This window comes from Rhinoderma darwinii, chromosome 2, assembly GCF_050947455.1.
Source record: "Rhinoderma darwinii isolate aRhiDar2 chromosome 2, aRhiDar2.hap1, whole genome shotgun sequence".
Taxonomy (NCBI): Eukaryota; Metazoa; Chordata; class Amphibia; order Anura; family Rhinodermatidae; genus Rhinoderma; species Rhinoderma darwinii.
The window spans coordinates 196821173-196848642 of NC_134688.1; the positions used below are offsets into that span (position 1 = coordinate 196821173).

At 42.0% G+C, this 27470-nt stretch overlaps 1 protein-coding gene across 4 annotated transcripts in view; it reads left to right on the forward strand.

Annotated features, from left to right (window-relative positions):
* The window catches only part of MAP4K4 (mitogen-activated protein kinase kinase kinase kinase 4), a 174769-nt gene that overhangs the window by 80442 nt on the left and 66857 nt on the right, over positions 1-27470 (forward strand). For all 4 annotated transcript variants that reach the window (XM_075852694.1, XM_075852695.1, XM_075852696.1 and 1 more), the window contains exons 4-5: positions 23270-23395; positions 25626-25736. In XM_075852694.1, the coding sequence (XP_075708809.1) occupies positions 23270-23395; positions 25626-25736 (237 nt within the window). The remainder of the gene's footprint in view (positions 1-23269; positions 23396-25625; positions 25737-27470) is intronic.

Sequence of the window (27470 nt, forward strand, 5' to 3'; positions counted from 1 at the left end):
TCAGGGTATGTTCACACGCTGAGCCAAAAACGTCTGAAAATACGGAGCTGTTTTCAAGGGAAAACAGCACCTGATGTTCAGACGTTTTTTGAACAACTCACGTTTTTCGCAGCGTTTTTGCGGCGTTTTCGTGCGGTTTTTTCGGCCGTTTTTGGAGCTGTTATCAATAGAGTCTATGAGAAAACGGCTCCAAAAACGTCCCAAGAAGTGTCCTGCACTTCTTTTGACGAGGCTGTAATTTTACGCGTCGTCTTTTGACAGCTGTCAAATGACGCGTAAATTACAGGTCGTCTGCACAGTACTTCGGCAAACCCATTCAAATGAATGGGCAGATGTTTGCCGACGTATTGCAGACGTATTTTCAGACGTAAAACGAGCCATAATACGCCTCGTTTACGTCTGAAAATAGGTAGTGTGAACCCAGCCTAAAAGTCTAGACCGTAGCAGAGGCTTTGGCACAGATGGAGCTTGACGTGGCGGATGACGCCAAAACACTCAAACTAAAGGCTTAGGTACAGGAAACACAGCAACAGGATGCAGGAAGAAGGATACGGCAACACATGGAGCAGGATACAACTAAGGGACCATTTGCAATACGAACATGGGTAGACCACAACAACGCTCGGGAAAGGAGTGGAAGGGCGGAGCCATTTTTATAGTCCAGGGTGATTTTGGGGATTGGTTAGGGAACTTTTAGTATGCACGCGCTGATCTTTTAAGGTCGGGGGCTGAGCGGATGGATTCACCTTAGCACCCAGTCCAGGGCAGGACGGCTGCGCAAGCCGAGGAGGGAGATGCTGGAATTTAGACTCTAAAACCATGTAAAAGTTTTGCTTATGACCTACGTGCATTGAACTGTCGATGCCACTATTAATCATCTATAGCACTGGTGAGAAAACTACAGTGCCAGGAAGGAACCTAATGGGGATAGGACTACATGTAGATATTTTTGTTTTTCTTAACATACATCGTGCTATATTACCTTTTATGGATTCTCTCACCCTGTTTCCACCATAGAGCTTTTCTCTCGATGAGCAATAAGGCTGTATATCTGCATAGATGTTGAATTTTTATCCAGACAACTGATTCTACCTTTTGACATATAAAATAAAATTGTGCCTAGACCACAGAGGGGTAACTAAACCAGCAAAATGCAGTATGTGTAGGTATCGGTTCAAGGATTCAGGCAAGCCATGTAGGACGAAGGCAGGCAACCTTGGTGAGGCAGAAATCTACTATAATACAGTAGTTTCTGAAAATCTCCTGTGATATAAATGTCTTTTACACATTGTAATTATACGAGGTGCTATTTTCACATTATGATTTTGATTTTTCACAAACTTACATGTTCCAAAAACATGGTAAGAAACAAACCGTAAACAATGTCGATAACAATTACTTATGCTTTACTGCAAAACTTGTGGACTAAAGTGAAATTGTTGAAATTTATAAGGCATCAGTGATCTAATCAGGACCTGTTAAAGATCTACCAGTAGATCTCAATCTACTGGTGGTCTACCTAAGGCGTCGTTCACATCTACGTCAGGGCTCCGTTCTGTCGGAGCTTTCTGTCAGAACGGAACCCTGACTGAAACCATAGGTTTCGTTTTGCATCACCATTGATTCCAACGGTGACAGATCCGGTGCAGATGGTTTCCGTTTGTGCAAGGGTTCCGTCGTTTTGGCGGAAGCAATACTGTAGTAGACTACTGCCATTGGACTAGCCCCATTTGGAGTCTATTGTTACTACGGCCGTGTGAGTAACCCTGTCATGTGAATGGGTCCTTATTTGAAGCAGAAAAGCACGACTACAGCACTTTCTAACTTCTACTGGCTTTTACCTTGTGGTAAATGCATGCTGAGTAACGTTGGTGCTGGTAATCTTTATTATAGATTGAAATTCTTCTTTTCTCTTCTTATTCTTCTTAGAAGCTTTCTTGAGTCTTCACTGATGGGAGTTAGACAGAGCGTGGGATTTTGTGTATAAAGAGATTTGGCATGTTTCTTAATTTAAAGCTGCCAAATAAATCTCTGGATGCCTATCTTGATTTTCAGGTTGCCAGGCAGACTCTTGGTGCATTCGTCCCCTGTACAGTTTTTCTCTATTACTGCTAGAAATCCTCCAGTGTGCATGTTATTCAATAGGATCTATGAGATATCGGTGAGCAGCGATTTGCTGTATTATAGATGAAGGCTGTTTTATCCAGTCATGTTCTCAGGATACACCATATATTCTCCATCATTGGCTGCACTCCAAGTTATAAATAACACCTAACCTCAGGAGTGAGAGTAGGGACAGCCTCCGCACTGAGCGAAGCCATTCAGTTAGCAGTCATGCAGGAAGAGCACTAGCATGGTTTATTGGAATGAATGGTCATTGCGATACCTAGCTATACAAAAGTAAAAACCTCATTTTAGTTAACCCCTTCCCGACATTTGACGTACATGTACGTCATGGAAAGTACTGACTTCCCGCATCTTGCCGTACATGTACGTCAAACGTTTGGCACCGGCTCAGAAGCTGAGCCGGTCCCATCATCACCGGATCTCAGCTGTATCTTACAGCTGACATCCGACTGTAACGGCGGGGACCGAAATTAGCTTCGATCCCCGCCATTAACCCCTTAAGTGCAGCGCTCAAACGCGATCGCTGCACTTAAGGTGTTTGCAGCTCATCGGAACCCCAGTAATGAAATTGCCGGGGTTCCGGTGGCTGCAATGGCAACCGGAGGCCTAATACTGGCCTCCCGGTCTGCCTAGCACCGAAGCCGGTCAAGATCCGCCCGGCGGCGGAGCCTGATCGGCTTCCGTAGCTGCCGGCAAGATGGCGCCGGGTCAGGAGCTGATCCGGCGTCATCAGCGGTGGAAGTCAGCTGTACTGTACAGCTGACATCCACCTGTAACGGCAGGAACCGGAGCTAGCTCCGATCCCTGCCATTAACCCCTTCGATGCAGCAATCGAAAGCGATTGCTGCATCGTAGCGGTTACAAGCAGATCGCCAGCCCTGACAGGCAATCGGGACTGGCGACTGCTGTTATGGCAACAGGAGACACAATGGTCTCCTGCTCTGCCATTACGGAAGCCGATTTAGGCCCCGCCGGGAGGCGAAGCCTAAACGGCTTGCTGTCAGTGAATGACTGACAGATCTAATACATTGCACTACATAGGTAGTGCAATGTATTAGAAAAAAAAAAATCTGACCGTTGGACCTTCAAGTCCCCTAGTGGGACTTGAGAAAAAGTGTAAAAAAAGTATAAAAAAGTGTAAAAAAAAGTGCAAAAAATAAAAGTTTGAAAACAATAAAAGTTTCAAGTAATCAAATAACACACAATCCCCCTTTTACTCTTATCAAGTCCTTTATTATTGAAAAATAATAATAAACCATATGTATTTGGTATCGCCACGACCGTAACGACCGGAGGTATCAAAATATTATATTATTTATTGCACGCGGTGAACAGCGTAAAAAAAACCCGTAAAAAACGTTACCAGAGTTTCTGTTTTTTAGTCACTTTGCCCTACAAATATTACAATAAAAAGTGATCAAAAAGTCGCACGTATCCAAAAATGGTACCTATAAAAACTATAGCTCGTCCCGCAAAAAACAAGCCCTCATACAACTCCGTCGACAAAAAAATTAAAACGTTATGGTTCTCACAACTTGGCGACAGAAAAAATACATTCTTTTTACAAAAGTAATTTTATTGTGCAAAAAGTTGTAAAACATAAAAAAGTTCTATAAATTAGGTATCGCCGGAATCGTACTGACCCGCAGAATAAAGGTAACATGTAGTTTATAATGCGTGGTGAACTCTGTATAAAAAAAAAACAAAAAAAGCTGTGCCAGAATTGCGTTTTTTGGTTTACCTGGCATCCCAAAAAATAGGATAAAAGGTGATCAAAAAGTCACATGTACCCCAAAATGGTACCAATAATAACTACAGCTCGTCCCGCAACAAACCAGCCCTCATACCGCTACGTCTATGAAAAATAAAATTAGTTATGGCTCCAATAAGTCAGGAAATAAAAAAATATGCAGTTGTGCCCGAGGAGAACATTTCTTCTGTTTCAAGAGGCGATTTATCAAGGACCTAAAATTAGGGAACCAGGAAGGGAGGGCCCAATCATATCCGATGGAAGCGACGGTGCCCGTATTATACCAGGATAATACTTTCCCAGCAAAATTCCCCAAACTACAAAGGCGCGGAGTGTGGACCAAAAGGGGGATAAGAAATGACACCATTTATCAGTGCGACACCGGCCTGTGCAGAAAGGATTGCTTCACAGCGTAACACACATCTATGGATTATTTTTATTTTTTTATACCACCTGACTATGCCCCTTATATACTCCGCCCCGCTTACATGTACCCCCACATTATAAAACACCAGCAATACTCAAACAAATATAGTACCAAGCAAAATCCGCTCTCCAAAAGCCAAATGGTGCTCCCTCGGCCCTGAACCCTACAGCGTGCCCAAACAGCAGTTTCCTTCAACATATATGGCACCGTCATACCCGTGAGAACCCTTTTAACAATTTTTGTGGTGTGTGTCTCCAGCGTCATAAGCTGGGCATGACATATTTGCCACTGAATGGCATATCTAGGGAAAAATATAAATTTTTAATTTGCACCATCCGCAGCGCATTCATTTATGGAAAAGACCTGTGGGGTGAAAATGCTCACTACACCCCTTAATAAATGCCTTGAGGGGTGCAGTTCCATAATGGGGTCACTTATCAGGGGTTTCTTTTTATTATTTCACATCTGAGCCTCTGCAGTTGTGAACCAATACTTTGTAAATCGCCAAATTAGGCCTCCACTCCGCATGGTACTCTTCACTTCTGAGCCCTGTCATATGTCCAGACAAAAGATTAGGGCCACATGTAGGGTGTTTCTAAAACCGGGAAACACCGCATAATAATTAGAGAGCTGTCTTGTTATGGTGGCACAAGCCGGGCACCACATATTGGCATATCTATGGAAAAAAATCCCATTTTCACTCTGCAACATTGAGCGCACACTAATTTCTACAAAACACCTGCAGGGTTAAAATGCTTACTACACCCCTTGGTAAATGCATTGAGGGGTGTAGTTTACAAAATGGGGTCACTTCTGGGGGGTTTCCACTGTTTTGGGCCCACAGGTGCCCAGAAACCAATCCAGCAACATCTGCACTCCAAATGGCGGTCCTTCCCTTCTGAGCCCTGCCGTTTGCCCAAACAGCAGTTTATGACCACATATGGGGTATTGCCGTACTCGGGAGAAATAGCTTTACAAATGCTGGGTTCTTTTTTTCCTTTATTTGTTGAGAAAATGAAAAAATTTGCGCTAAAGCTACGTCTTATTGAAGAAAAAGGACTGTTTTTATTTTCACTGCCTAATTCTAATAAATTCTATGAAACATCTGTGGGGTCAAAATGCTCACTACACCCCTAGATGCATTCTTCAAGAGGTGTAGTTTCCTAAATGGAGTCCCTTTTTGGGCGTTTTCATTGTTTTGTCCCCTCAGGGGCTTTGCAAATGTGACCTGGCCTCCGCAAATCATTCCTGCTAAATGTGATCTCAAAAAGTCAAATAGTGCTCTTTCCCTTCTAAGCCCTGCCGTGTGTCCAAACAGCCGTTTATTACCACATGTGGGGTATTGTTTTACTCGGGAGAAATTGCTTTACAAATTTTGTGGTGCTTTTTCTCCTTTAGTCCTTCTGGAAATGAGAAAAAATTAGCTAAACCTACATTTTCTTTGAAAAAATGTAGATTATTATTTTCAGGGCCTACTTCCAATAATTTCTGCAAAAAAACTGTGGTGTCAAATCGCTCACTATACCCCTAGATAATTTCCTCAATGGGTGTTGTTTCCAAAATGGGGTCACTTGTGGGGGGTTTCCACTGTTTTGTCCCCTCAGGGGCTTTGTAAATGTAACATGGCCTCCGCAAACCATTCCTGCTAAATTTGAGTTCCAAAAGCCAAATGGCGCTCTTTCCCTTCTCAGCCTCGCCGTGTGTCCAAACAGCCGTTTATTACCACATGTGGGGTACTGTTTTACTCGGGAGAAATTTCTTTACAAATTTTATGGTGATTTTTCTCCTTTAGTCCTTGTGGAAATGAAAAAAAATTAGCTAAACCTACATTTTATTTGAAAAAATGTAGATTTTCATTTTCACAGCCTACTTGCAAAAATTTCTGCAAAAAACCTGTGGGGTCAAAATGCTCACTATACCCCTAGATAATTTCCTCAAGGGGTATAGTTTCCAAAATGGGGTCACTTGTTTGGGGTTTTCACTGTTTTGTCCCCTCAGGGGCTTTGTAAATGTGACATGGCCTCCGCAAACCATTCCTGCTAAATGTGAACTCCAAAAGCCAAATGGCGCTCTTTCCCTTCTCAGCCACGCCGTGTCTCCAAACAACCGTTTATTACCACATGTGAGGTATTGTTTTACTCGGGAGAAATTGCTTTACAAATTTTGCGGTGCTTTTTCTCCTTTAGTCCTTGTGGAAATGAGAAAAAAAATCGCTAAACCTACATTTTCTTTGAAGAAATGTTGATTTTAATTTTCACGGCCTACTTCCAATAATTTCTGTAAAAAACCTGTGCGGTGAAAATGCTCACTACACCCCTAGATAATTTCCTTGAGGTGTCTAGTTTCCCAGATGGGGTCACTTTTGGGGGATTTTGACTGTTTTGGCACCGCAAGAGCCCTTCAAACCTGACATGGTGCCTAAAATATATTCTAACAAAAATAAGGCCCCAAAATCCACTAGGTGCTCCTTTGCTTCTGAGGCCGGTGTTTCAGTCCAGTAGCACGCTACGGCCACATGTGGGATATTTCCTAAAACTGCAAAAACTGGGCAACAAATATTGAGTTGCATTTCTCTGGTAAAACCTTCTGTGTTATAAAAAAAATTGTATTAAAAATGTATTTCTGCAGAAAAATATGAAATTTGTAAATTTCACCTCTACTTTGCTTTAATTCCTGTGAAATGTTTAAAGGGTTAAGACATTTTCTAAATGCTGTTTTGAATACTTTGAGGGGTGAAGTTTTTAAAATGGGGTGACTTTTTTGGGGTTTCTAATATATAAGGCCCTCAAAACCACTTCACAACTGAACTGGCCCCTGTAAAAATAGCCTTTTGAAATTTTCTTGAAAATGTGAGAAATTGCTGCTAAAGTTCTAAGCCTTGTGAGGTCATAGAAAAATAAAAGGATGTTCAAAAAACGATGCCAATCTAAAGTAGACATATGGGGGATGTTAATTAGCAACAATTTTGTGTATTATAACTGCCTGTCTTACAAGCAGATACATTTAAATTGAGAAAAATGCTAATTTTTGCAATTTTTCGCTAAATGTTGGTGTTTTTCACAATTAAATACTGAACATATCGAGCAAATTTTGCCAGTAACATAAAGTCCAATGTGTCACGAGAAAACAATCTCAGAATCGCTTGGATAGGTGAAAGCATTCCGGAGTTATTACCACATAAAGTGACACATGTCAGATTTGAAAAATGAGGCTCTGTCAGGAAGGTCAAAAGTGGCTAAAGAGGGAAGGGGTTAAATAAAAAAAAAGTGTAAATGTAATTTTTTTTTTTTTTTGCTCAATGAAGCTGAGATACTATTCGTTAACTTTCTTGCATAATTGGAACAGATATTTAATTGTATTTTTAACCCCTTCCCTCTTTTTTCGGATTTTCACTTTTGTATTTTCCTCCCCACTTTCCAAAAGCTATAATTTTTTTATTTTTCTATCTATATATCCATTTGGGAGCTTTTGTTTTTTGGGGACAAGTTGTAGTTTTTCACGGCACTATTTATTGTACCGCATAATGTACTAGGAAGCTGAAAAAAAATTATTTGTGGGGTGAAATGGGCAAAAAACAGCGATTACAACATTTTTGGGGGGGTTTTATTTAGGGCATCAGGCGGTAAAAACGACACATTCACCGTGTTCTACAGGTTGATACGATTATGGCGATACCAAATTTGTTTTGTTTTATCACTTTTTAAAAAAAATCTATTTGCTAAATTAAAGTATTCTTTTGTGTCGCCATGTTCTGAGAGTCACAACTTTTAGAATTTTTCCATCAATTTAGCAATGCGAGGGCTTACATTTTGTGGGGCGAGCTGTAGTTTTCACAGATTTTGGGGTATATGTGCCTGTTTGATCACTTTTTTTTTTTTTTATTTATTTTTTATTTTTTTTATTTTTTTGGGGATAGCTAAGGTGACCAAAAACCACAAATTTGCATGTTTTTATATGTATATTTTTTTTACGCCATTCACCGAGCAAGTTAAACAATGCTATATTGTGATAGTTCGTACTTTTACGGACGCGGCGATACCAGTTATGTTAATTTTTTATTTTTTTTAACATGGATTTAGGGAAAAAATTTGAAAAGGGGTGTTTTTTGAACTTCATTTTTTTTTTTGGAACATAAAAAAAAGCAACTGTTTTTCTTAACTTTTTTTATAGTCCCCCCATGAGAATTGAAGCAGCGATCGCTTGCATGGTATACTGCAATACTAATGTATTGCAGTGTATCGTGATTCTGACAGTCTCCTTTGAAGCCCTGCCGGAGTGCAAAGATCTTTGATTCCGGCAGTTGCAGTGAGGTGTCTGCTGCGTAACACAGCTGTCACCCGCTGTATATGGAGCGAGCTCCATACTTCCCGTTCTCATGTACAGTTATGTGATATTGCGTTGAGGGGTTAATTTTAAGGCTGGGTTCACACAACCTATTTTCAGACGTAAACGAGGCGTATTATGCCTCGTTTTACGTCTGAAAATACGGCTACAATACGTCGGCAAACATCTGCCAATTCATTTGAATGGGTTTGCCGATGTACTGTGCAGAAAACCTGTCATTTACGCGTCGTCGTTTGACAGCTGTCAAACGACGACGCGTAAAAATACAGCCTCGTCAAAAGAAGTGCAGGGCACTTCTTTCAGACGTAATTTGAGCCGTTCTTCATTGAACTCAATGAAGCACAGCTCAAAATTTACGGCTGTCAGAGAAGCCTCACAAAATGCGAGGAGGAGCATTTACGTCTGAAACGAGGCAGCTGTTTTCTCCTGAAAACAGTCTGTCTTTTCAGACGTAAATGACAGCGATCGTGTGCACATACCCTTAGAGCCTATAACATGAATGTAGCTCAGGGGACCTAAATGCCTTTGCATTGTCCTAAAATTAAAATCTCCTCATGATTGACGCCTCATGCTGTGCGCCGTCCGAGTCCCGTCAGTGATACGAGGACAGATCGAACATGTCCTGTCTTTCCTCGGATCGGAGACTTGGATCATTTTTCACAGACCAATTCACCGGCTAAAAGTGAATGGGTACGTGAAGACTATCGGGTTCCACTCTGATGCCGTCAAAAACTGCCCGAGTGGCACAACGGTCGTGTGCATGAGCCGTTCGTGTGATCCAAATTACCCTCTTCTACTAAAGTGGTCTATTTTCCCTGCTTGTTCAAAAGTCACTGCAGGTTATTTCTGTTCTAGTCCAGGGTGGTACTATTTTTTTTATTTTTTTGTTGTTTTTTATTACCCTGACGTTTAATTACCATATGTATTGTATGATTTTTACTGATTGTGGTTTAGTTCTCAGTGAGGGATCTAGCAGCAGTATTATCAGTCATTAAAAAAAGCATAATACTTCAGATTGAGGAAAGATCACCTGGTGTAAATCTAACCTGTCCAAGCCTAGTTTTCTCCTATGGCAGATGTTGAGGTTTTATGCAAACAGTGATTTGTAAGGCTATGTTCACATCACACTTGACCCTTCTGTCAGACTTGTACTTTGTGAGTCTTGCCCGACGTATAGCTTTGACAGAAGGGTCTGACAAATGTCACTGTATAGATATACAGTGACATATGTCGCCCTTAGGGCTTATTTAGACGAACGTGTAATACGTCCGTGCAACGCGCGTGATTTTCACACGCCTCGGACGGACCTATGTTAGTCTATGGGGTTGTGCAGACTGTCCGTGAGTTTCACGCAGCCTGTGTCCGCTGCGTAAAACTCACGACATGTCCTATATTTGTCCGGTGTTCGAGCATCACGCACCCATTGAAGTCAATGGGTGCGTGAAAATCACGCGCAGCACACGGAAGCTCTTCCGTGTGACGCGCGTGATTCGCTCAACAGTAGTAAAAAGTATGAATGAAAACAAAAGCACCACGTGCTTTTCTGTTTACATACAAACAGTGTCATAATGATGGCGGCTACGCGTCTGACACATAGAGGTGTTAAGTACCTTTTGCGCGTGCAAAACGCTGTGTTTTTTGCGCGCACTAAACGCACACGCTCGTGTAAATCCGGCCTTAGGCTCTCACGTTAAAGAAAACGTATACTGCAGTGGGCTATGCAATTATATACAGAAAAAAGCTAGACCGACTACCGACTACCGACTACAAAAGTTTGTCGTATATGCAAACGTACTTGCATAGCATCGTTCGTCTCCATACATTATCGGTAATTGCTCCTTGTGAATAGAACGAACAGTTTCCGATTGACATGCTGTAACGTCGATTGGTGCTCGTTTTCATGGCCTGTATCGAGCGGTCTAAAAATAACCTTTACAGTAGATCTACTCGGTATCCTTTATTTTAGGCCCCATGCACACGACCGTAAAAATTCTCCGTAATTACAGACCCATTCAGTTCTATTGGTCACGGACACCTTTCCGTATCGCTACGGATGGGTGTCCGTGGCGTGAATTATGGAGCATGTCCGTCGTTTCGTGTTTTAAGAGCCGTGCTCCCATACTTTATTATGCATGTATTACTCTGTATGGGAGTGTGTGTGTGTGTGTGTATATGTGTGTATATATATATATATATATATATATATATATATATATATATATATACATACACACACACACGCATATATATACTTATGAAGAGGTTAGCAGGAGCCTAGACAGAGGGGCCCCTGTGGATATAGAGTTTTTGGACTTTGCAAAAGCATTTGACACTGTCCCTCATAGGCATCTGATGTGTAAATTAAGGACCTTAGGTTTAGAAAATATAGTTTGTAATTGGATTGAGAATTGGCTCAAGGACGATATCCAGAGAGTTGTGGTCAATGATTCCTACTCTGAATAGTCCCCAGTTATAAGTGGTGTACCCCAGGGTTCCGTGCTGGGACCACTATTATTTAACTTATTTATTAATGATATAGAGGATGGGATTAATAGCACTATTTGGTTAAATTTGATTAACATGTGTCTTTTTTCAACCGTACGAACTATTTAACACGGGCGTGTGCACACACACACACACACACACACACACACACACACACACACACACACACACACACACACACACACACACACTTTTTATTTATTTTTTCCAGAATGATATGATCAACAATAACCGTAAGAATAAATTGAATCGCTGCCAAATTTTTCACCTCTATGGCCAGCTTCACACTGGATAAGTGCCAGATTGAACAACATACAGACAAGCTTCAGCTTCACACAGATGTAATACGGGCACATTTCTGAGCTGTTACATCCAAAAATCTTAAGTGTGATGATCCACACTAGCAGCATCATAGGTCCCCATGAGGCTATTCATTCGAGTCATCAGACCTATGGTCAGGACGAGATGTGGGACATTGACAAAATACAGTGAGGCTAGGGCCACACAATGTTTTTTTTTACGAAAGTCTCTATTGAGCGACACACTTCTCAAACTTGCCTTTAATAAGATATCACATGGATAAAATCGCATATAAACGAAACTCGCATGTACATCCACTGCTGTCATGTTAAGCAAATCTCAGAAATATCCCTCAGTACAGATTAAAGGGGTTGGTCCCTTTATTTTCCTTAAGGTGCTGGTAACTACACAAAGTCAAACAACGGAACCCTTACACAACGGTGACAACCAGAAACCATTTGCACCACATCCGTCACCATTGAAATCAATGGTGATGCAAACCGAAACCTATGGTTTCCGTTCATGGGTTCTCCTGATGGAAAGGTCTGACGAAACCCATAAACGGAGACCCAACGCAGATGTGAACGAAGCCTTAGACAAAAGCGTCTAAAGATGTGACAAATTTATCATCCAGTATGAGCCACTGTGATAAATTTGGCGCATCTAGTCTAGCTCTAAGCGGTCTAAATTTAAGTATTAAAAAGACCGTATGCCCCGCTGTGTTCCAATGTATTGATTACAAGATTACTTACTAACTAACTAGCAAGTACTGGAAAAACTCAACAGGATTAACAACTCTAAATCGATGTGACACAAACCCTTAGAAGAGACAGCTTAATCTTCCCTTGTACGAATTGACAGGCATGATCAACATGTTTGCTTGATAAGTGACATGTAAAATAAAAAAATAAATAAACAAACCGTAAATCATTTAGTAAAGCAACTAAAATAGATAAGGTGAAAGCCTATGAAAAAAAGATAGTTGTCATCAACCTGTACAAATACCAAATGATTTTGCAGCGCATTAGGGGCCCTTTGAGGGACAAGAGTTGTTATTAAGCCCCATTTACAAAGAACAATTTGCATTTCAAAACAGCCAGGATTACAGAGGAACAGGAAAAAATAGATCAATTCCAAAGATACATTTAACATCGTAGCATAAACTCCACAGTATAGAAAGCTGATGGCACAAGGCAAGGACACATTCCTAGGTCTTAAGTACACAGCAAAAATTGGAACAGACCAGCACAATGAGATGTCACGATACCAGAATTTGGACTTCGATACCGATACCTCGTGCAGTATTGCGATACTCTACGAAAACGATACTTTTGGCAATAATAATAAAAAATTGTTCTTCCGTTTTCAGATGTGAGGCATGAGGTGTGATGAATTTTGAACCTCCACATGCCTCACATAATGGACAACATTGGGTTAATGTGTGAGGTACATAATGGGGTTAATTACTATTAATGTGCGGTACATGGAGGTTCAAAATTCATAATACCGCATGCCTCACATTAATAAGTGAAAGACATGTTTTTATTTTATAACAGCGTAAACAGGAATGACACTATAAATGTGTTATTACGGTCGCGGCGATACCGAATGTGTATATTTTATGTATCGAGACTTATTTAAATTTTTGTGTGTGTGTGTTTTTTTAATTTAACATTACATTATTTTTATTTTTAAACTTTAATGTACTGGCATATATCTATATGCCAGTACATTAGCCTGTGTAGTGATAGTACACAGGTAGTTGTTAGGACATGCCTTAGTATGCCCTAACAGGAAATATGGTCAGACAGCCTTAGGGTCCTTCAATGGCCGTATCACACAGCCGCAGCCCCGCTCTCATACATTCATGTATTACTATACTGAGCTGTGTGGCCGCACAGCATTAGTATAGAAATACATGGAATAACGGTATCGAACCGTTTGAGGGTGCACGGTATCGGAACAGTACAGAAGTTTCGATGTATCGTGCATCCCTTTTGGGAGGTCCTAAAGACATTCTGCTGTCCCAGGCTAGCTGAGGTTACACAGTATTGCAGCATGGATTGAAGAAAAAAAGCAAAAAAAAAAAAAAAAGATTAACAGTAGTTGGCTGAAGCCTGCCAACTCCTACAGTGAAGCAGCACATAATTTTGGTCTGGCTTTTTTTTTTTTAGTAAGGAAAGACTGTAGCTCTGTTGTGTGTCTGCTGCTGTTTATCCCTGCATGACCTCGGCCAGGCTACTATAATCTGAATGCAGTGTTGTAGGCAGTAGGTCAATCGTCCTAGTAATCTGCTCACACCTGGGATGGCAGTGTATTCTCCAGACCAGGTCGAAGAAGCAGCGATTGTCTCCTAGGATCTCCCAGGTGACAGGGTCTTTACTGCGCCTTATGGCACTGAGCCCATGTATCAGACCGTTCTTCTGTTAGGTACTGCACAAATATTTTACCTCTTGTAGGTTAGTTTTGTCTTTTTTGTTTTCGGAACAATGTAAATATTAGAATATCCGGTTTTTGCTTTTTTTTTTTTATAACATATTTTTTTATTGGATTTTTCGAAAATACAGATCATACAATAATGCATTGCCGTAATAAAATATTATAGAAGATATACAAAAGAACAGGAGATAATAAGTGCATCCTAACAAAGTAGGTTCATTCGTGAATGGTATTTCCAGGAGGCAACCAACTCTCCGTCATCTCCTCTGTCCTACCCATCCTTTTATCTCACTTGTCGAGTAGCCCTGTAAACATGGTTACATAAACTCTCGTAACTACCTAACTGACAACAAAACAACTGGAGCTTAGTGGAACAGTTCACCCGCTCAGGCAGCTAGGCGATGAAAAGAAGGAAAAAATCGAATAGAAGGAGATGTAAGCTTTATTCTCGTGATAATTTCAGTGCCCCTAAAGTGCCCTTGAGATCCTCCAAGTACCAAGGCGATCCTGTGAATGGGCCTGTGATGTCCCTTCGTTCTGAACTAGTGAAATGATTTGTGAGGAAAAGCTTCCATTTCTCAAAGAATTTTTTACTCCTGCGTGTCTTTATTCTGTAGTATGCTAATGCGATCTAGATAGAACAATTTCCGCAACCCCTGGACAACCATATTCTGGGTTGGTATCTCTGCTACCAGCCAGTTCTGGAGTATGCATCTCTTTGCCACTATCAGTGTGGCATGAGCCATGGGGGATAGATGTGCCACTTCCGCCTCTTCCAATTTTCCCTCATGTCGTACATGAAATAAGACCTCCATTGGCCCTACAGTCCCGTTGAACCTGCCCACCTGCTGCAATAAGGATGTTATCTCCCTCCAGAATGGCTGAATATGTGTGCATGCCCAAAGGCCATGATACATGTCCGTCTTTGGGATATTGCATCTAGGGCAGGATGTTTTCCTATCTGGTTGTGAGGCGGAAGGGGCCAGAGTAAATGCATATATTGCTTGATGTATAATCTTCAATTGAGTTTCCCTCCAATTTTCGTTATGTACTTGCGCCCTGAAGTCCACCAGCCCTTTTTCAATATGCCTGGCAAGTTAAACAGTTTTTCCCATCTCCCAAAGGCCTGTTCTGGGGACATCTTCAGTAGTAATGGTCTGAGAGTACTATATATTTGGGAAATGGAGCGTCTGTGGTTGTCCGAAAACCATGAGTCAAAAAGGTTGGGGGGGATCTCATCCGTTATATCCGCAAGTTTAGTTTTACAGTGATTTACTATTTGCAAATATTGTAGGTGCTGATGCCGTACAAAGTCGTATTTAGTCTGGAGCTCCTGCAAGGTTAACCACCTCTTATCCTGTGCGTGAAACATATCCCCCAATGTCGCTATCCCTTTCTCCCTCCATTTTGACATTAGTTTGTTAGATCTTCCCGCTGCAAACTCCGGGTGCTTCCATAAGGGCATATGTTTTGAAATGCGGTAAGAAAGGTTATAATGTTTGCGCAGTACCTTCCAGGCAATGATGGTATCTCGTAACAGAGATGACTTCTTGACGATCTTCGGGAGACAAGCATACGTTGTGTGTACCAGAGCCATGAGATCCCAAGGTTTTGCTAGCTGCCACACAGCAAGGCTCCAAGGTTTTGCTAGCTGCCTCTCCAATCTAGTATTGGAGTGGAACCCTGTGTTATGTTTCCAATCTAGCAGGTGTCTACTCAAACATGCCAGGTTGTACCCCCGGATGTTGGGGAAATTGACCCCTCCCTCAGCCTTCCGCATCATGAGTTTCGTGAGCGCTATTCTCTGTTTCTTTCCCCCCCAGATGAATTTGGTAAAGGATGAATTGAGTGTATTGATATCTGAGTGCTTAACCAGAAGAGGGATAGTCTGGAGCGGATAGAGTAGTTTTTCAAACCCTGACATTTTGACCAAGCAACACCGTCCCATGAATGATAGAGGTAGGCTGTGCCATTTCAAAAGATCCGCTTGGATATCATGTATAAGGGGAGGATAATTTAAATCATATAGAGAGTTGGGTACCCGACCCACCTTAATACCCAGATAAGTAATGTTTGGCTTTGCCATATCCACATCCAGGGTGGCTAGGGACTGCCTATATGCGGGGTCCTGTGTTCCCAAATCTAATAACTGACATTTTAATGTGTTAACTTTGTACCCTGAATAGCTCCCAAAGTCATTCAATGCCTGGAAAATACGCGGAACATCTGTAAGGGGGCTTGAGAGAAATAAAAGGATGTCATCTGCAAACAACGTTTCCTTGACCTCCATCTTCCCCACCCTTATACCCGTATATAAATTGGATGATGCCAAATAACGTGCCAGAGGCTCCAAAGCCAGATTGAACAATAGAGGCGACAGCGGACACCCCTGCGTTGTACCTTTACACAGACGGAATGGTTGAGATAGAAAGCCCGGTGTGGAAATTCTAGCCTTAGGATCCTTGTAGATGTGGTGTAATAAGATCCTGAAAGCCCCAGTTATTTCCATCCTATCCAGGACAGCATCCAACCATTTCCATCGGACATTGTCAAAAGCTTTCTCCGCGTCTAGTAAAAGTAAAGCCGAATGTTCCTTAGGTAATGGGCTATGCTGTACCCTATCCAACACTGCAAGAACCGTCCTAATGTTTGTGACCGCCGACCTACCTTTAATAAAGCCTACTTGTTCTGGGGCTATGAAGTACGGCATTATATTCGCTAACCTATCGGCGATGATTTTAGAAACGAGCTTGGCGTCTACATTTATAAGCGATATGGGCCTGTAGGATCCTTTCCGGGTTTTAGCAATAATTTCACATAAGACGTGTCTGCTGATGGTGGTAATCCCTCCCCTCACAAAGCATTGTTAAACAAAGAGACCAAAGTCTCAGTAACCTGTTCCCGCATTGCTTTAAAAAATTCGCCAGTCAAGCCATCTGGGCCAGGTGCCTTACTATTTTTTAGATTTCTAATTGCCCCATCTACCTCCTCCCTTGTGACCCTGGCATTTAGGAGTTGTAACTGTTCCTCCTCAGGAGTGTGGAATACCTTGGTGGAGCCATCCGTCTGTGTGATCTTTAGGGTAGCCGGATATTGTAGCTGAAATTTGATTTTGCGTTTGTAAAGGGAGGTGCAGACACCTCCAAATGCTCTCCGTCCGGCGCCTTGTGACTTCTGCCGAATAGTCTGCAAACAGGATGATTTTTGCACCCCTTATATGCAGAGGGGTGTTACCCTTCCGGAAAGTGTGCAAAAGTTCCACTTTATCATTGTAATCCAAGTAACGCATGATCACCTGGCGTGGTCTGGTTTGCGGCTCTCCTTTGGCGTTAGCGCTCGGACCTGGGGGGCCCACTCGATGCGCCCTTTCCACTCTGCAGGATCTGGTCAGGCCTAGCGCTTCTGGCAACTTCGTCTCGCAAATCCCCTGGAGAAGCTGTGGTCTAATATGCTCAGGTAATCCTACAATCCGTAGATTATTCCTTCTGGAACGATTTTCAAGATCTTCTAAGCGGTCCCTGAGTTTTGTGTTATCTCGCATTAGGCCACTAATGCAGGTATGAGCCCCTGCGGATTCCTCTTCCATGAGACCAACGCGCTGTTCCAATTCATCTAATCGGTTGCCATGAGATGTCACCTCGTTTTGGAGTTTTTGAAGCGTTGTTGTAACTGTGGCTATTAGGGAGTCTCTTATGTCGGGGGCCAGTTGGGTAGCCACCTCTATTGCCAGCTTCCGGTAATCTATCTGTGAGTCGGTAACTACCGACGGCGATATCACCTCCCTATGGAGTACTGGGCTCTGAGACCGGCTCTGTGAGAGTGATGGCTGCAGCGGCGGCGCCATCTTGGATTGCGCCTCACCTCGTGTGCTGTATTCGGCCGGGCAGGAGATCTCTCTGCTGCCGCTCCGGAGGAGTTATCTCTCCATAAACCCTCCGGTTCCTGTCACCAAGCCCTCCGCTAAGTGCCGGGGCAATTATATCCTGCGGGTGTGTGGCGGCGATGGGTTAGGGGATCAGGGCTTTAGGAGCTCATGCAGCTCCGTCCTCACATCTCAGCACCGGAAGTACTTTGTTTTTTTTGTTGTTGAGGTTTTTAACGGTTTCTGCACTGAAACATTTTACCATGAATAGTCACATCATTACCATTAGGTAATTCTTACCTGTTATTTATTTTCTTTAGGCTGGATTCATACACTGCATTTTGGTGCATTTTTTTTTTTTTTTTTTGTATGTTTCGGTTTGTTCGTACGGAAAATGTTACATTAACATGTCTACTAAAATATCAAATGCACAACACACAACTGTGTTTTGGTTTGTTTTTTTTAGGCAATTTTGTGGCATTTTTCCCAAATGCAGCGTGGTCTGGTTATGGCGCTTTTTCAGGCTTCTCCATAGGACTTTAAAAACACAAAAAATCATGTACAAAATGACACCAAATGAAAAACGACCCCTAAAAATGCTTTTAAAAACGCATGTTACATTTTAATAACGCTTGCGTTTTTAGAAAGTTTTTTTGATGCAGTTTAAATTGGCAGAAATTGCTGTGATTCATACCCATACACATCTACCAGCAATCTCGGGGCGGACAATATAGTCTGTGCAGCTGCATGGGGGTCTATTCTGGGGTTTAAAAATAATAATTAAACTTCTTGGGCCCGTCCCTCTTCTCATGCTGTCCACAGGTCTCTCAAAGATTACACAGACACTGTACTCCTCCTAGTAAGCCAATCACAGGATCCTCTATAATTGTCTGAGCTGCTCTTTGATTGGCTAATAACTGATAATGCAGTATATGCGTGTCTGCGCAGTGTGCAGTCACAGATGGAGGCGTCATGCAGCATTTAGTATGAGTTCACCTCATCACATAGTTAATCCACTCACTCCCCTTGACTACCGTGGATGCTATAATTAACCCCTTCACCGACCCAGATCATCAGGGATGTTATTTGTTAATGCAAGGGGATACTTCCAAAGAGCGATAATATATTGTCTGAAAACAATTTTATATATGCCAGCTCCGCAACAATTAAACTGCAAGTTTTACAAAAATAACAGCACTCGGAGACCTAAAACTCACGGAGACTAAAAAGCAGCGCTGTCCCTGCCCTATGCTGCCCATAGTGAAAGCAAAAGGTGGTGATAGATGCTCTTTAAGGCCTTGTTCACACGGCATTAAAAAAAAACAGACGTGTAAAAAAACCCTAGCGTTTTTGTAAAGTGCTTTTTAAAATACACGTGACGCGTAATTAGGACTTCCATTGACTATGGGGAGTAGGCGCGGTTTCTGCATGGTTTACACGCCAAGAATTGGCCTGATGCTGCTTTTTCTTAAAGCATGCATTTTTGACGCATACAAAGAGTCTAGGTGGTGCTGCTGCTCCGATGTGAATGCAGGCACGGTGTCCTTTGACCCAAGCAAATACAATATATAAAAAAGTCTCATCTCGCACTATGCTTTATTTTCATTCATTAAACTGTTGGGAAATATAGCGTTTAGCTATAGCGCTGGCACCAGATTACCTTTTGTAAATGTGCCAAGTACAAACAAGGGGCGACAATGAAGGGAGGATTTGACACGAGTATCATGTTTCAGGAGCATTTAGACTTTGAAAAATATGAGCATATGGTGTTTGTAATCCTTCCTGTCACACCAGCCTTCCTGTCTCCGCTTACAATCAGGTGGAATCCGTGCTTTCTTATGCCCCTGCCATGCTCCGTGACTGAATGTGAGCAAGATACAAGTTAGAAGATGTCTTCAATAAGCATTCTTATACTATGTGGCAGGTTTTTAATGAAGCAAACGTGTGAGACTGGAAGACCATACGATTAGATTTATGTTTCAAGCCGGCATCACACTAACCCAATTCATGTTTATTTATTTTGGTCCTTTTATAGCTAAGATACAGATACCTGTTTTACAATAAGTTGCTCTTCCTTATTAGGAGCTTGAATTGTTGTCAAATTTTGGACTAATGTATTAACCCCTTCCCGCCGCAGCCCTTTTTTTCAGATTTTCATTTTTGTTTTTTCTTCCCCACATACCAAAAGCCATAACGTCTTTATTTTTCCGTCGATATTGTACTATGAGGGCTTGATTTTTGCGGCACAAGTTGTAGTTTTTCGTAGCACCATTTATTTTGCCATATATTGTACTAGGAAATGGGAAAAAAATGATTTGTGCGGTAGAAAATGAAAAAAAAAAAAAAGATTCCTCCATGGTTTTTTGCGGCCCGTTTTTACGGAATTCCCTGTTCAATTAAAACCACATGTTAACTTTATTCTACGGGTCAATAAAATTACGGTGATACCAAATATATATAGATTTTTCTATATTTTTTACTTCTTTTACAAGTAAAAACCGAAGTGTAAAAAAGAATGTATTTTGTGTCGCCAAATTCCGAGAGCCATAACTTATTTATTTTTCTGTCGATTAAGTGGTATGAGGGCTTATTTTTTGTGGGATAAGCTGTAGTTTTTAATAATATTTTGGTGTACATGTGACGTTTTGATCACTTTTTATTTCATTTTTTTGTGGGAGATTAGGTGACCAAAAAATAGTGATTCTGGCGTTTACAAATTTATTTATATTTTTACGGCGTTCACCGTGCGGGTTAAATAATGATATATTGTAATAGTTCATACTTTTATGTACGCAGCGATACCAATTATGTTTATTTTTTTTTTTTACTATGCTCTATGGGAAAAGGGGTTTTTTTTGAACTTTTTCATTTTTTAATTTTTTTTATACATTAAAAAAAACAACTTAATTTAACTAATTTTTACTTTTTTTTATTAGTCCCACTAGGGGAATTCAACCAACGATCGTTAGATCGCTTTCACAATATACTGCAATACTAATGTATTGCAGTATATCGTGATTCTGACAGGCTTCTATTAAGCCCTGCCGGAGGCAATAGGTGCACAAAGATGGCGGACCTGGGGGCCTTCATTAGGCCCCCAGGCAGCCATAGCAACCATAGTCCCCCCGCGATTGCATTGCGGGGGGCACGATGAGCTGTTAGAGGGGGTCGCCCCCCTCTTTCTGACTATTTAAATGCTGCGGTCGCTATTAACCGCAGCATTTAACGAGTTTAAACGAGCGGGATCGTGCTCTAGCGCGATACCGCTCGTTATTCTGAAGTGTCGGCTGTAACAAACACTCCGTGAGCCCGTTCCATACCTCCCCTACCCGACTTTGGCGTATGGATACGTCAAATGTCGGGAAGGGGTTAATATGATGTTAAAATGTTATTTTTGTAATATTACCCTGCATGTAAACCATTTATGTAATGCATTGGTGACACTTCTCCCAGGTTTTTAAGATTAGAACTATTGGCTCACAGAGACACATTTTGCAGCCACTATTGTAAGAGTATAGTATTGCAATACAGTGCCATAACTGATGTCTTAACTTTTGCCCCATCCAGAACACACCTGTTGATTTTTTTTATTTTTTTTTTATTGAGAGGAATGTTGAGTATTTGGCGCTTTTGTTCCCCATGTCTGTTCCTAGACACTTGCTAACTTCATCTCAGATTTGGATATTGCTGTCATTTTCCCCAATCACAAATTTTATTGGGAGGCTGAAGGGTGATTCTCAATCTTAAGTGAGCACTTGTAACTAGCACTGGTAAACGTATCAACAATAGGGAACTACCGTTATTTTCGGACTAGAAGACGCAGATTTTAGCAAGAATAAATCTTGCTAAAAAGTCTCTGCCTCTTAAAGTTGGCAGTCAAGGGACCCCGCTGTGTTGGGCCCCCTGAACGCTTCCTTACTTAACTCCTTCCAGACCCATGATGTGTCGGCACTTCATGGAGCGGGGAGGGGGTGATATTTGGAGCTGAGCGGGCTCATGCGCTGATCCCACTCCATACACTGCAGGTGTTAGCTGTGTATTACAGCTGACATGCTGCTCTAACGACCAGGAACAGCGATCGTGTTAAACTGGTTAAATGCCGCGGCATTTATAGGGGTGTTCCCATGAAGGACCCGACTGATAGATGTGGGTGCCACCTCTGGGACCTGCACCTATCTCTAGAATGGGGTCCCCTAAACCCTGTTCTATCTCGGCTACGTTGTCTGCACCCTGAGCTAAGCTGTTTCTGGAGCTCTGTAGCTACGAAAACCACGTACATGGTCGAATTACGGAAACCACGTAACTCGCTGAGCTGCGCTGTTTCCGTAACATTCGTAGAACTGAATAGTAGTTACGGAAACTGCGTAGCACGCATGCTACGCTGCTTCTGTAACTACCATTCACTACTATGGGCGTTACGGAAACAGCGTAGCTCAGCGAGTTACTGACTATCGTTGGTTCAAGTCTCCTAGGGGAACTGATTAAGGCTATGTTCACACGGGGTATTTTGCCGAGTTTTTTGACGCGGAAACCGTGTCGCAAAACTCGGCAAAAACGGCCCGAGAACGCCTCCCATTGATTTCAATGGGAGGCGTCGGCGTCTTTTTCCCGCGAGCAGTAAAACTGCCTCGCGGGAAAAAGAAGCGACATGCCCTATCTTCGGGCGCTTCCGCCTCTGACCTCCCATTGACTTCAGAGAAAGCGTATTTCGCGCTGTTTTATGCCCGCGGCACTCAATGGTCGCGGGCGAAAAACGGCGCGAAAATCACCGCGAAAATCGGCGTGCAGGGAGAGGAAAATCTGCCTCAAAGTTCCAAACGGAATTTTGAGGCAGATATTCCTCCCCCAAAATACTCCGTGTGAACATAGCCTAAATGTGTAAAAAAAAAATAATAAAAATAAAAAAAGTTACGTTTTCAGGAGTGTAAAGATTGTAAACAAATATTAAGTTAAAAAAAAACAACAAAAGATTTTTCCCCAAACACAATGTAAAAAATAAGAAACATTGGTTTTGTTGCGTCTGTAAAAGTCTGAACTATTACAATATAGCATTATTTGACTTGCACAGGGAACGGTGTAAAAAAAAACTTATAACCCCAGAATTGTTGTTTTTTTGGTCACCTTAGTGCTAAAAAAATTAAATAAAAGGTGATAGAAAAATCTTATGTATCAGAAACCTGGTGCTAATAAAAACTACAGCTCATCCCACAAAAAAATAAGCCCTCACCCCGCTCAATCGATGGGAAAAAAAAAAAGTTATCGCTCTCAGAATATGGTGAAACAGAATTTTTTTATTTTTTAAAAAAAATGGTTAATTCTTTTTAAAAGTCGTAAAATATGAAGTTATTTTTTCCTCTTTTCTGTTGTCTAAAACCTGGGTTTTTCTTACTCAGGTGTGTCTTATTGTCCGATTTAAATACGAGTATATAAAATAATTATTCTAGTACATTATAGAACTTACTAAAAAAATTATAATTGTATATCTTTTATATAATGGATTCTCTATCTCAAAAAGGATGAAGAGGAGGAAATCAAACTGGAAATCAACATGCTGAAGAAATATTCCCATCATAGAAATATTGCCACTTATTATGGTGCTTTTATCAAGAAGAGCCCTCCGGGGCATGATGATCAGCTATGGGTAAGCTGTGTATTAATACCATTTAGACACGTGATGCTTTTTTCCAGCCTAGGGTACAGTTACATGTACAGTTTTATGACCAATATTTTTTTAATCAGACCGGCCCTTTTACATGGGCATATTCCTGCCCGCTACTATTGCCGCTCATTTGATCTATTTACATGGAGCAAGGATCGTCCCCATACAGTTTGTATATTGTCGGCAGCATAAAACAAAAGGTCCGATCAACCGATTGCTGTCCTGTTTACAGGCGTCCATCATCTGGAACGAGTGTTGATATGAACACTCCCATGATAATCGGGCCGTTTAAAGAGGGACTTAAATTGAAGTGTGTAAACGGCCCATTGATCTATAAATGGCCCATTGATCTAACTAGAATTTGCCTCATCTGCCAGAAAACTGCTCTGATCTGCTTAAGCCATTGACCCACCAGTATGTGCCCGTACATCCTGGTGTTGGCGTTGAAGTATGGAGCGGATCACTTGCTGAGCCCACTCCATACGCTGCAGGTGTCAGCTGACATTTCTCACTAACGGCCAGGAACAGAGATCGCTCGGCATCCCAGTGGTTAAACGGCCAGGATCAGAAGTCAATAGCGAGCGCAGCATCTAAGCCATTAGAAAGTGGGGGAGACCCCCACCCCCAACAGCCCATCGCCCCCTTGGCGTTCCGGTCACAGGGTGCCTATGCCTGTCATGGCAGCCTGGGGAACTAATGAAGGCCCCCAGGTCTACCTGCCTTCTCCTGTTAAGTGCTGCCTCTGGCAATTTGTGGAAATTACAATACACTGCGATACATTTCTATTGCAGTGTATTGTACCTGCTAAAGTTGTGGGTCTTCCACTATTTAAAGGCTATGTACACCTTTTGAAAAACCTTTTTATTTAAAAAAAAAAAAAAAAGTCAGTCAGTTTGATGATATATTTGTGTTCGTAACGAACGTTTTTATAGCCCTGAGCTCTACATCCTAACAATGTACAAATTTTATGAAAATCCACTTGTAGGAAGAACTTCAGAAACTCTAAAAATCTATAAGGCGTTGTGCAGACTTGATAACAAGAAAGCTGCTGAGCATGATCCTTTCCAAGTGCTGATGTTAAAGAGAACCTTTCACCTGCCAATACATGTGCAGCTGAGTGCAGCATGTAATAGGCAGGGCTTCACAAACACTGTCTCACTTGAAATCATTTTTCTAACTTCCTCCGTTATTTACATATTGGTGCCGTTATATTTGGCGCCCGATATGTAAATAAGAGCCCTGAACTGTCAAAGGGGCGTTTCTATCTAACGAAATGGCAAGGGGGCGTGATCTCTTCGCTCTGACACTGTCCAATCAGCTACAGGCGGCTTGTGCTGTATTCACTACCCAAGAAAACACACAGACTGAGAGCGCTCTCTGCAGAACCACCAGTCTGTTACACTATAACGGCACCGATATGTAAATAACGGAGGAAGATAGGAAAATAATTGAGTGAGAAAGTGTTTGTGAAGCCCTGCCTATTACATACTGCACATGTATGGGCAGGTGAAAGGTTCTCTTTAATGGGTCACTTGATTTGTATTTTTTTTAAATTGACTGTATGGTAGAAAGCATTGTTTTCTCCAAAATTCCAGACTACATTATGGCCATTTTTAAAATGCCTTCTGGATTTTGTTTTGGATAAAGTTGTGGGTTTTCCACTATTTAAAGGCTATGTACAACTTTTGACCTTTTTTTATAAAAAAAACAAAAACGTTTTTCAGTCAGTGTGTTTGGTGCAACGTTATAATTACTTTTTAATAAAAAATAATTACTTTTTGAGATACAGCTGCTTTGTATCCTGCATACAGAGCAGCTGTATCATGCGCTGAGACCTAAATCTGTCAGGTCAGCGGGACTGACCAGTTCAGTGTCAACACGCAGGATCCACCTCTAATCGATCATATCTAAGTTATGAACTTAGATGTGATCGGTAATCGCTTGACACGCAGAACTCTCTGATGCTAAACCAGTCAGTGCCGCTGACCCAACAGATTTAGGTCTCAGCGCAAGATACAGCTGCTATGTATACAGTATACAAAGCAGCTGTATCTCAAAAAGTAAAATGTAATTCCAAAGTGGCACCAATCACACTGATGCACATTTTTATTTAAAAAAACAAACTTTTTCAAAGGTGTACATAGCCTTTAATAGTGTTGCTGTTACTAGGTCTGCCATGCTAAACTGTGCTAATGCCCATCTTGTTTCTCAGCTTGTAATGGAGTTTTGTGGTGCTGGCTCAATCACTGACCTGGTGAAGAATACTAAGGGGAACACTTTAAAAGAAGATTGGATTGCTTATATCTCTCGTGAAATCCTGAGGGTGAGGATGAATTTTTGTTACGTACTACTGAAAAGTTTTTTTTTGTTTTTTTTTTTTGTTTATGAAAAATTTATTGTGGTTAAGGGCTCTACTACTTCTAAAGCGGAATATGTTTTTCTGCCTTCATTTAACAGCATAAAGGCTATTAATTACATTCATATAGAGCTTCAATTGTAAAAGTAAACCGCAACAGGGTAATTAAATTCTGTTTATACTGTGTACGAATATTTGACGTCCTTTGCCGATTCTTTTAGACCTGGAAGATGATCTATTGGTTGGGAATCATCCTTTTAGTGTAGTATTTACTAAAGAGTGTGAAAAATATCTAAACTAATAAAAAAAAAAAGCTAGTCGCACTTTCTGCCTGGCCAAATAGGGTTTATCAGGTAATATGTCCAGTTACCTTTTTCTTCGCTCTGTTTTCGTCTCTGCTGCTGAGAATGCTACAACTTCTCTCAAGAAATGCCATAATGTTCCTGTTTAACAACTAGCCATTGGGTTGAAATAAGCCCTCTCCTAGGCATGTGCTAAACACCATATACTGCTGGAGAATTTGTAGGGGTCTACAGTAACATCCAGCGTTACATAGTTAGGCCCCATGCACACGACCGTATTTTTGTCCACCCGTAAATACTAGCGTATATACGGGTTCTTGGTCACACGTATTCGACCCGTATTGCACCAGTATTTACGGACCCGTGCCCGTAAATACGGGTCCGGTGTCACCCGTATTCCACCCGTATTTACGGGCACGTTTTCTCTGCAAAATTACACTGCAGTAATCGGCAGCCCTTCTCTCTATCATTGCAGGATAGAGAGAAGGGACAGCCCTTTCCACAGAAAAAGTAAAAGAAATTCATACTTACCCGGCCGTTGTCTTGGTGACGCGTCCCTCTCTTGGTGACGCGTCCCTCTCTTGGTGACGCGTCCCTCTCTTGGTGACGCGTCCCTCTCTTGGTGACGCGTCCCTCTCTTGGTGACGCGTCCCTCTCTTGGTGACGCGTCCCTCTCTTGGTGACGCGTCCCTCTCTTGGTGACGCGTCCCTCTCTTGGTGACGCGTCCCTCTCTTGGTGACGCGTCCCTCTCTTGGTGACGCGTCCCTCTCTTGGTGACGCGTCCCTCTCTTGGTGACGCGTCCCTCTCTTGGTGACGCGTCCCTCTCTTGGTGACGCGTCCCTCTCTTGGTGACGCGTCCCTCTCTTGGTGACGCGTCCCTCTCTTGGTGACGCGTCCCTCTCTTGGTGACGCGTCCCTCTCTTGGTGACGCGTCCCTCTCTTGGTGACGCGTCCCTCTCTTGGTGACGCGTCCCTCTCTTGACATCCAGTCCGACCTCCCTGGATGACGCGCAGTCCATGTGACCGCTGCAGCCAGTGATTGGCTGCAGCGGTCACATGGGCTGTAACGTCAGCCCAGGAGGCTGGACTGGAGGAAGAATCAGGGAGTTCTGGGTAAGTATGAAAGTTTTTTTGGGTTTTGTTTTTTTTACAGCTTTATCTATATTGTGATCGGCAGTCACTGTCCCTGGTGCTGAAAGAGTTACTGCCGATCGTTTAACTCTTTCAGCACCCTGGATAGTGACTATCCCCTGACGTCGCCTAGCAACGCTCCCGTAATTATGGGTGCACACATGTAGTCACCCGTAATTACGGGAGCCCCATAGACTTCTATGGGCCTGTCCGTGCCGTAATTACGGCCTGAAATAGGACATGTTCTATATTTTTCAACGGCACGG